The 11,374-nt window shown below is 48.7% G+C and overlaps 1 protein-coding gene across 1 annotated transcript; it reads left to right on the forward strand.

Moving 5' to 3' along the window:
* Positions 1–2,072: 2,072 nt before the first annotated feature.
* On the forward strand, positions 2,073–7,280 carry POLR2G (RNA polymerase II subunit G). Its single transcript, XM_003828505.3, has 8 exons — positions 2,073–2,244; positions 2,379–2,488; positions 3,451–3,610; positions 5,753–5,803; positions 5,910–5,975; positions 6,223–6,294; positions 6,813–6,846; positions 7,064–7,280. Exons 1-8 carry the CDS (start codon positions 2,233–2,235, stop codon positions 7,075–7,077), a joined length of 519 nt encoding a protein of 172 aa, XP_003828553.1. The 5' UTR covers positions 2,073–2,232; the 3' UTR covers positions 7,078–7,280.
* Positions 7,281–11,374: the final 4,094 nt, after the last annotated feature.

Consider the following 11,374-nt stretch of genomic DNA (forward strand, 5'->3'; position numbering starts at 1 on the left):
AACTCCAGAAGAATGGAGTCAGTGTTGTGAAGTAAGAAAGTTAAGATTTCATTTATATAGGCAAGCACACATGACTTTTTAGCAGGATTACATTTTTTCACAGAAGATTGGTACATAGTTATAGCAATTTGGTTGGCTATAGACAATGTTTCTTTTTGGGAAGTGTACATGTAACTTTTTTTTTCCAATTTTTTTTTATTTGGAGTTTCGCACTGTTGCCTGGGCTGGAGTGCAGTGTCAAGATCTTGCCTAACTGCAACCTCCGCCTCCCGGGTTCAAGACATTCTTCTGCCTCAGCCTCTGGAGTAGCTGGGATTACAGGCACCTGCCACCACACCCGGCTAATTTTTTGTATTTTTAGTAGAGATGGGTTTTCACTATTTTGGCCAGGCTGGTCTTGAACTTCTGATCTCGTGATTTGCATGTAACTTTTTTTTTTTTTTTTTTTTTTTTTTTTTTTTTTTTTTTTTTTTTTAGAGGGAGTCAGCCAGGTGCGGTGGCTCACGCCTGTAATCCCAGCACTTTGGGAGGCCGAGGTGGGCGGATCACCTGAGGTCGGGAGTTCGAGACCAGCCTGACCAACATGGAGAAACCCCGTCTCTATTAAAAAAAAAAAAAAAGAGAGAGGGAGTCTTGCTCTGCATCCCAGGCTGAAGTGCAGTGGAGCGATCTCGGCTCTTTGCAATCTCAGCTTCCCGGGTTCAAGCAATTGTCCTGCCCCAGCCTCCCCAGTAGCCGAGTAGCCGGGATTACAGGCATGAGCCACCCGTGCCCGGCGCATGTAACATTTTTTAACAGAGGATGAAATAGTCATGGATTTCCTACACTTCAGCCTGGGCGACACAGCAAGACTCCGTCTCAAAAAAAAAAAAAAAAAAAAAAAAAGTTAATCTATAATCTGAGAACAGAAGTTGTAAACTATATGTGACTCGCAGTCATATCTATCTCGAGCCTTAAAGTGTTTTTTGGGCTTCCAATAGCTCTTAAATTTTTTTTTTTTTGAGACTCCGTCTTGCTTTGTCGCCAGGCTGGAGTGCAGTGGCGCGATCTCAACTCACTGCACCCTCCGCCTCCCAGGTTCAAGCGATTCTCCTGCCTCAGCCTCCTGAGTAGCTGGGACTACAGGCACGTGCCACCACGCCCGGCCAATTTTTTGTATTTTTAGTAGAGACGGGGTTTCGCCATGTTAGCCAGGATGGTCTCAATCTCCTGACCTCATGATCCGCCCGCCTCGGCCTCTCAAAGTGCTGATATTACAGGCGTAAACCACAGCGCCCGGCCTGCATTTCATTATTTTCTGTAGCTTCTTGGCCTTTTGGCTAAGGCTCGTAAACATTTTTTTATTTCTACACCAATTTCTGTAGATTATTATGATAATTAAGGGAGAGAATTATATCAAGCGCTTAGCACAGTGTCTGGCATCTAGGAAGAAAGTAGTAAGTGGTAGCATTTATTTATTTATTTATTTAATTTATTTATTGAGATGGAGTTTCGCTCTTGTTGCCCAGGCATCTAGGAAGAAAGCAGTAAGTGGTAGCATTTATCAATCAATCAATCTATCTATTATCTATCTATCTATCTATCTATCTATCTATCTATCTATCTGTTGAGATGGAGTTTCGCTCTTGTTGCCCAGGCTGGAGTTCAGTGGCAAGATCTCGGGCCGCCTCCCAGGTTCAAGCAATTCAGATAGTTGCCGACCGGGCGCGGTGGCTCACTCCTGTAATCCCAACACTTTGGGAGGCCGAGGTGGGTGGATTACCTGAGGTTGGGAGTTTGAGACCAGCCTGACCAACATGGAGAAACCCCATCTCTACTAAAAATACAAAATTAGTCAGGTGTGATGGCACATGCCTTTAATCCCAGCTACTCGGGAGGCTGAGGCAGGAGAATCGCTTGAACCCGGGAGGCGGAGGTTGCAGTGAGCCGAGATCGCGCCACTGCACTCGAGCCTGGGCAACAGAGGGAGACTCCGCCTCAAAAAAAAAAAGTTGCCGTTTGATGGCTGGGGGGCGGGGATGAGGGGCGGGGCTTAGTGGTTCTCGCCCACGACGGCGAGGCCCAATCAGACCCGCGGAGCTGGTGGAGTTCCGCCCTCGCGGAGGAGGTGGAGTTCCGCCCTCCTAGTTGCAGCAAGCGCGGAACTGGGGTTGCGGCGTCTAAGTGTGTTTCCGGTGGATTCCCAGGGACTGTCGGAGGTGTGGACTCTGCCTGCCTACCTGGTCTGGGAAGATGTTCTACCATGTGAGCAGGGCTCAGGGTGGCGGCAAGGGCTGGGTGGAAAGGAAGAGCAAGGCCAGGCGCCGGCGCGAGGCTCCCCTTGTCGTCCAATAACCTGCCAGCGCCTGGCCTGGTCGCCATCCCACTTTTCTCCGCAGATCTCCCTAGAGCACGAAATCCTGCTGCACCCGCGCTACTTCGGCCCCAACTTGCTCAACACGGTGAAGCAGAAGCTCTTCACCGAGGTGGAGGGGACCTGCACAGGGAAGTGAGTGTCGAGCTCACCGCACCGCCAGATCGTTCGATGCGCACACGGGGCGCTATACCTGCAACCCCTCCCCAACTCCTACTCGTCCTGCCACCCACTCTGGGGACCCCTCTCCTCTCTCAGGCAGCCAGTTGCTTCCTGCTTTGGGTTCCCAGGGCGCCCTCTGCAATGCTGGACAATAAGACTTCCTTCTTTCAGCTGAGATTGCTCATTCATTTACTCCTCAAACATTTTAAAAACCCTTGGTGTGTGCCAGGACCCGTGTTGGGCTCAGAACAAGGTAGAATGGGAACAAGATAGAATGAGGACAGCCCCTGTGGATCTCACAGTGTAATCATTGTTCCTGTGTCTGCTCTCCCTCTGTCATTCTGCTGGTTTTCTCTTATCCCCTGTGCCCAGGGACCACACACCATGGGCCTCTATATATCTTCTGAATGAATGACCAGAAAAAGCAGATCGAGAGTTTGGGGGAGGAAGGAAGTAGACTGGGATTTGACCATCTCTGGGCTTTGCACAGAGGGGCCTCTCTGATATTAATGAGCTGGGACCCAGCTCAGGGCAGTGGAGTACTTGGGCCTCCAGCATCAGAAAAACCTGCAGGAACATGCAGATTCCTGAGCCTCCTTATTCCCTACAGAATCAAGACTGTCTGGGGCAGACCTGAGAATCTGCATTTTAAGAAGATGATTCTCAGGCATCCCGAAGATTGAGATCTGTTGCCTCAAGGACTCCAGCCTTCTTGGACATTTATTGTGAAATTACCAGAACAGCATTTGGTCTTACACATACTGATCTCTGTTCTGTCTTCTTTTGGTCATTAAGCTCTCTGGGACCAGAGGTGCTATCTACTTGTCCTTTTGCTCTCCCCGACCCTACCCCCAAGAGCTCAGTGACTTTTATTGCAGATGTCTTTAGAGGCTCTTGGACACACAGTGTCTTCCTGTTTCTCATCCTCCTTGCAGGTATGGCTTTGTAATTGCTGTCACCACCATTGACAATATTGGTGCTGGTGTGATCCAGCCAGGCCGAGGCTTTGTCCTTTATCCAGTTAAGTACAAGGCCATTGTTTTCCGGCCATTTAAAGGGGAGGTCGTGGATGCTGTTGTCACTCAGGTCAACAAGGTGAGACCATACATAGGGGAGGCAGTGGGGTAGTCTCTCGGAAGATCTGGGTTGGGTTCTGGCTCCACTTCATAACTCTGTGCCTTTGGCTAAGTCACTTCACTTTTTTTTTTTTTTTTTGAGAGAGAGTTTTGCTCTGTTGCCCAGGCTGGAGTGCAGTGGTGCGATCTTGGCTCACTGCAACCTCTGCCTCCTAGGTTCAAGTGATTCTCCTGCCTCGGCCTCCCAAGTAGTTGGGACTAAAGGCACGTGCCACCATGGCCGGCTATTTTTTTTTTTTTTGAGACGGAGTCTCGCTTTGTCACCCAGGCTGGTGTGCAGTGGCGAGATCTCCACTCACTGCAAGCTCCGCCTCCCGGGTTCACACCATTCTCCTGCCTCAGCCTCCCAAGTAGCTGGGTCTACAGGTGCCCACCACCACGCCCGGCTAATTTTTTGTATTTTTAGTACAGACGGGGTTTCACTATGTTAGCCAGGATGGTCTCGATCTCCTGACCTCGTGATCCACCCGCCTCGGCCTCCCAAAGTGCTGGGATTGCAGGCTTGAGCCACTATGCCCGGCCTGCACTTTCAAATTATATGGTAATCTTGCCCTGCCTAACTCAGAGGGCAAGAGAGTCAGTATTAATAGTCATAACAATAAAAGCCTGTGTTGATTGAGTAGTTACTATGGGCTAGGTGATGTGCAGAGACTCACAATGACTCTAAAAGGTGGGTTTTTTTTTTTTTGAGACGGAGTCTAGCTCTGTTGCCAGGCTGGAGTGCAGTGGCGCAATCTCGGCTCGCTGCAACCTCCGCCTCTGGGTTCAAGCGATTCCCCTGCCTCAGCCTCCCAACTAGCTGGGACTATAGGCATGCGCCACCATGCCCAGCTAATTTTTGTATTTTTAGTAGAGATGGGGTTTCTCCATGTTGGTCAGGCTGGTCTCGAACTCCCGACCTCAGGTGATCTGCCTGGCTCAGCCACCCAAAGTGCTGGGATTATAGGCGTGAGCCACCGTGCCCGGCCAGTGGGTGCTTTTTACAGAAGCTGAAGCTTGGAAGAAGTTAAGTGTACTGGCCAAGATCACGTGGCCAACAGGTGTTCAAATCTTGGACTAACACGTCCCAGGCCTAAGCTCTTTAATACTTTAAAATGAAAGCTTAGGCTGGGCGCAGTGACTCACATCTGTAATCCCAGCACTTTGGGAGGCTGAGGTGGGCAGATCACCTGAGGGTGGGAGTTCAGCCTGGCCAATATGGTGAAACCCCATCTCTACTAAAAATACAAAAATTAGCCAGGCATTGTGGCATGTGCGTGTAGTCCCTGCTACTCGGGAGGCTGAGGCATGAGAATCACTTGAACCTGGGAGGTGGAGGTTGCAGTGAGCTGAGATTGCATCACTGCACTCCAGAGTGGAGAACAGAGTGAGATTCTGTCTCAAAGTAAATACATAAATAAATACAAATGAAAGCTTAAAAAAAAAGAGAAAAGGGCTGGGTGGGCCGGCTCACATCTATAATCCCAGTGCTTTGGGGGGCAGAAGTGGGAAGATTGCTTGAGCCTAGGAGTTTGAGACAGCCTGGGCAACATATCAAGACTCTGTCTCTACAAAAAGTTTTTAAAAATTAGCTTAGCATGGTGGTGTGCACCTGTGGTTTCAGCAACTTGGGAGGCTGAGGTGGGAGGATCGCTTGAGCCCAGGAGTTCAAATTTACAGTGAGCTGTGATCGCACCACTACTTTCCAACCTGGGCAACAGAGTGAGACCCTGTCTCAAAATTTAAAAAGCAAAAAACAAAAACACAACACTTGAGGGGACAAAGAAAAGGCAAGATCACTCTTTTGTTTTTTTTTTTGAGACAGAGTCTTGCTCTGTTGCCAGGCTGAAGTGCAATGGTGCGATCTCGGCTCACTGCAACCTCCGCCTCCTGGGTTCAAACGCTTCTCCTGCCTCAGTCTCCTGAGTAGCTGGGATTAGAGGTGCACGCCACCATGCCCGGCTAATTTTTGTAGTTTTAGTAGAGACAGGGTTTCACCATGTTGGTCAGGCTGGTCTGAAACTTCTGACCTCATGATCCACCGGCCTCGGCCTCCCAAAGTGCTGGGATTACAGGCGTGAGCCACCTTGCACGGCCGTAAGATCACTCATTTTTTTTCTAGGTTGGACTCTTCACAGAAATTGGGCCCATGTCTTGCTTCATCTCTCGACATGTAAGTCTGGGCACACTGGGTGGGGCTGAGGAAGACAGATACCCATTCATTACCATCTATTGAAGCATCCATTTAAAGTGCTAACCTAATCTCACTTTCCTTTCAGTCCATCCCTTCAGAGATGGAGTTTGATCCTAACTCCAACCCACCATGTTACAAGACAATGGATGAGGTGAGTGGACAGAAAGAAGTCAGGGAGACAAGGAGAGAATCAGCCATCCTGAGGGAGAATATTGGCCTGGGGATGGCTGAGTACAGATGGTCCCCGAATTACCATGGCTTGATTCATGATTTTATGACTTTATGATGGTGTGAAAGTGATGTGCATTCAATATGCCCCCGGGCTTACAGTGAAGTGGTTGTGATGTAACTTCTCATAAACTGAGGAGCATCTGTACACTGTTCCCTCCTCTCCTCAGGATATTGTGATTCAGCAGGACGATGAGATCCGCTTAAAGATTGTGGGGACCCGTGTGGACAAGAATGACATTGTGAGTCTTTTCCCCACCTCTCTACCTATACCAGGTTGAGCTGAGAACTGTCGATTTCTTTTTTCTTTTTTTTTTTTTTTTGAGACGGAGTCTTGCTCTGTCACCCAGGCTGGAGTGCAGTGGCGTGATCTCGGCTCACTACAAGCTCTGCCTCCCAGGTTCACGCCATTCTCCTGCCTCAGCCTCCCAAGTAGCTGGGACTACAGGCGCCCGCCACCATGCCTGGCTAATTTTTTATATTTTTAGTACAGACAGGGTTTCACCATGTTAGCCAGGATGGTCTCGATCTCCTGACCTAATGATCCACCCGCCTCGGCCTCCCAAAGTGCTGGGATTACAGGCGTGAGCCACCGCGCCTGGCCGAGAGCTGTCGATTTCTTACCACCCACAGTTTCAGGGGGTTCTGTGCTCTTCTGCCAGGAAGAAGGGATGGATGGGCAGAAGGCCTGGGGCTGCAGGGTGGAGGTTGGTTCTGTGCTCATCTTGGCTTCACTTTCTTTTTACTATCTTTCTTGCAGTTTGCTATTGGCTCCCTGATGGACGATTACTTGGGTGAGTGCCTGATCATAGGTGCTGGGGTTATTGCCTGGAGAAGGGATGTGTGGGGGTGGGGAGTAATATAGGATTCAATGCCCAAATCAGAGAGACAGAAGAAACTTTCATGCTGTCTGCTTGAAAGATCCAGGACATTTGCCTTGGGATGAGGAGTACATGGTTGTGGCTACCCTAAATTCCGGTTCTAACTGATATGCTTTTTCTGGTTTCGCAGGGCTTGTAAGCTGAGCCTGGTGGCCTCCTACCCTTGGTCCTACTCTAGGAAGTGTGATTGTCACACTTATCATGTTGTCCAGAGGTCCAGTCTGGCTGCTGTTGTGGAGGCAAGGAAGGCAACTCATCCCAGAAGGCATCTGGTGCTTCTTGTAGCTTAACTACTGCCTCCTGATTTTTCAGTATGTGTTCTAAGTATAAAAAGTCCTTGGTTCTCATGGAAGTGTTATCTTCTTTTTTTTTTTTTTTAGCAGGAACAATAACTCTTTAAAGAGGCTGTGGAGTTGGCTGCTTACTAGCCCCTCTTTTTCTTAGACTGATGCCTCTACTAGCCTCAGCCACCCAGGGGAACTGACTAACCCATTTGTCCAGGTTTAAAGGTGACCTCACTGAAGTCAAGGCTCTGATGTTGGGTCTTTGGCTTCCAAATGATACCATCATTAGTGGCATTCTGGGTCCTGATCTAGTTCCAGAGTGTTTGCTCTTCTCCTGCCCTTAAAAGTAACCAAGAGCATAGCTGGGAAAGAAGGGAGAGGAGACAGCAGACAGGGAGAGATGAATAAGAGGCTAGTAATGACACAGACTGTAGGATCTCAACACAGCCCTTCCTAAGTTGGGTATATAAACAATAGTATATCACTATACTAAACTGAACTGAAGATGTAAAAGGGCTCACAATCTAGTTAGGGTGACAAAAAATGTATGAAATGCCTACAGGATTAAAGAAACATGCCAATTATCCCTGGCACTATACCTCTGCAATACTATTTGTCTACCTTGGAATGCCCTTTCCCAGCTTGTCCATTTCCTATCTACTAATCTATGAAATCTCATTTCAATTATTATTATTATTTTTTCTTTAACTTTCTTTGACTTCCCTGGGAAACAGAGCTCTGTAGCAGAAAACAAGAAAGCATGGTATTTGGATTGATACAGAGCTGGTTTAAGTCTTAGCTGGACTCAAGAGGATAAGAGATGAGGCAGGTGAATTGCTTGAACTCGGGAGGGGGAGGTTGCAGTGAGCTGAGATCCCTCCACTGCACTCCAGCCTGGGCGACAGAGTGAGACTCCATCTCAAAAAAAAAAAAAGAAAAGAAAAGAGTCTTAGCTGGATGACCTTCTGTTTCCTCATTATAAAATGGGCAGAAAACCCTCTTTGGAGGCTGCTGTATCAGACATCATATGTTCAAGTGGCTGGCATAGAGCCTGGTCCATGATGGGCACTCAACTTTTAATTATCATAATTATTATATAATGCATCCCAAAGCCAGTGCGCAGTGGTGTGTATCTGTAGTCTCAGGTACTTAGGAGGCTGAGATGGGAGGATCACTGGAGTTCTTCCCAAGTTCTCAAATAGGGGAATAACACCAAGCCTGAAAGGAAGAAATTGATGGACAGAGAAGCAGCTCATGGATCCTGAACATGTGGGTGCTGGTGAGGATGTAGGGTGTGGCATTGAAAAGGCTGGCACTAATTAAAAAAAAAGGAAAAAAAAAAAAAGCCTGGCACTCTAGTGGGGAAGGGAACAAGTGGGGATGCCCTGGAGATGGTTTCCAGAACTCTTCTGAGCTTTTTTTTTTTTTTTTTTTTTTTTTTGAGACAGAGTCTCACTCTGTCGCCCAGGCTGGAGTGCAATGGTACGATCTTGGCTCACCGAAACCTCCGCCTCCTGGGTTCAAGGGATTCTCCTGCCTCAGCCTCCCAAGTAGCTGGGATTACAGGCATGTGCCACCACGCCCAACTAATTTTGTATTTTTAGTAGAGACAGGGTTTCTCCATGTTGATCAGGCTGGTCTCAAACTCCTGACCTCAGGTGATCTGCCCGCCTCGGCCTCCCAAAGTGCTGGGATTACAGGCGTGAGCCACCGCGCCCCGCCTCTTCTGAGCTTTTAAGGTTGGTACTAAGGGATTCTGAAAGTTATAGCCTCCTAAAGAGGTCACAGGCTAATAGTGTACCATGTGCTTGGCAACATGCTAAATCCTTTACACACTTTTCTGAATCTTCACAACAGTTCCATGGAGTAGATTTCGTTATCCCGCTTTATAGTTGATGAGACAGGTCAGATAGGTGAACTAATATGCCTAAGGTCACACAGCTAGTGAGCTGTGATTTTTTAAAACCGGTCTGGGCTTGTTATGGTGGCTCATGCCTGTAATCCCAGCACTTTGAGAGGCCGAGGTGCGCGGATCACTTGAGGTCAGGAGTTTGAGAACAGCCTAGCCAACATGGCAAAACCCAGTCTCTACTAAAAATACGAAAATTAGCCAGGTATGGTGGTGCGTGCCTGTAATCCCAGCTACTCAGGAGGCTGAGGCACAAGAATTGCTTGAACCGGGGAGGTGGAGGTTGCAGTAAGCTGAGATTGCTCCACTGCATTCTAGCCTTAGCAACAGAGCAAGGACTCTGTCTCAAAAAAAAAAAAAAAAAAAATTGGCCGGGCATGGTGGCTCATGCCTGTAATCCCAGCACTTCGGGAAGCTGAGGCGGGCGGATCACAAGGTCAGGAGTTCAAGACCAGCCTGGCCAACATGGTGAAACCCCATCTTTACTAAAAATACAAAACTTACAGCACTTAGCCAGGCATGGTGTCGGACACCTGTAATCCCAGCTACTCCAGAGGCTAAGGCAGGAGAATCACTTGAAACTGGGAGGGCAGAGGTTGCAGTGAGCTATCACGCCACTGCACTCCAACCTGGGCGACAGAGCGAGACTCAGTTTCAAAAAATAAATAAAAATAAAAATAAATGAATAAAAACAGTCTGACTTTGGCCAGGCACAGTGGCTCATGCCTGTAATCTCAGCACTTTGGGAGGCAGAGGCGGGTGGATCACAAGGTCAGGAGTTGGAGACCAGCCTAGCCAACATGGTGAAAACCCTGTCTCTACTAAAAACACAAAAATTAGCTGGCTGTAGTGGCGAGTGCCTGTAATCCCAGCTACTTGGGAGGTTGAGGCAGGAGAATCATTTGAACCTGGGAGGTGGAGGTTGTAGTGAGCCAAGATTGCGCCACTGCACTCCAGCCTGGGCGACAGGGTGCTACTCCGTCTCAAAAAAAGGAAAAAAGAAAAAAAGTCTGACACCAAAGCCATCATAGTTCTTGCCAGGCATTGGGTGTGTGGAGCGAGCCACCTTTCTCCCATCTGTGGCCATGGAGGTCTCACTACTGCCTTCCCTGGTTCCTCCTGCCTCCACTCAGATTGGGAGCAAATGAGCTCCAGACAGGTTGGATACAGGTTCACTACATCTAATAGGTGCCGGGCAGTCCCGGTCTCCCTCCCATCTTCTAGTGTCTCCAAGGTTGCTGATGGCTGTCCAGAACAGTAAACCTAAGCAAGGAGGTCCGCCAGCTGCCCAGGTCTAGCTAAGCTGACTTCAGGCTCAGTCAGACCTTAGAGGAGAGCGCCCTCTCTCTTTCCCTTAACGCACAGGTGGGCAGACACTTGAAACCACTTCTAATATGGTTCTGAATATGAGTGGAAGAGACTCAGCAGGGTCACATTCTCCTTAGGTGGGGTTGCCATGGCAACCACAGTCGCATCCATCTGGCTTTGCCAGCTCGGGTCCCAGGGGATTTTCTTTTCCAGCGGCAGCAGCATCTAACCCTGAGAGGGGGGAAGAGAAAAAATGTGTACATTCATGCTCCCTTGCAGAATGTTCCCACAGTTCACTCAGTGCAAACTACCCCATCTTGGGTGAACCTAAAGGAATTCACCGTATGCCTTGTGACATGTGAGGGAAAGAAAGTTTCTCTCTCTTTTTTTTTTTTGAGACGGAGATTCACTCTTGTTGGCCAGGTTGGAGTGCAGTGGCGCGATCTCGGCTCACCACAACCTCCGCCTCCCGGGTTCAAGCAATTCTCCTGCCTCAGCCTCCCGAGTAGCTGGGATTACAGGCATGTGCCAACACACCCGGCTAATTTTGTATTTTTAGTTGAGATGGATTTTTCTCCATGTTGATCAGGCTGGTCTCGAACTCCCGACCCCAGGTGATCCCCCGCCTCGGCCTCTCAAAGTGTTGGGATTACAGGCGTGAGCCACCGCGCCCGGCCGGGAAAGAAGTTTAACCTCCAACTCTGCCAGGGACTCTCACAGACATTAATTTACAACAACCCTGTGAAGTGCGCATTATTACTCCATATTAGGTAATTTGCCCAAAGGCAGTGTCAGAATTTTAACCCAGGTCGGTCTGATTCCAAATACCATCCTTTACTCACTAAGCCCACTGCTTATCAATTAAGAACTGCCCAAGTAGCTGCTATCGCAGTGGGAGTTGGAGAAAGAGAGCTGTCAGTGTGCGTGTCCAGCGGTCATG

Source organism: Pan paniscus, chromosome 9, assembly GCF_029289425.2.
Source record: "Pan paniscus chromosome 9, NHGRI_mPanPan1-v2.0_pri, whole genome shotgun sequence".
NCBI lineage: Eukaryota > Metazoa > Chordata > Mammalia > Primates > Hominidae > Pan > Pan paniscus.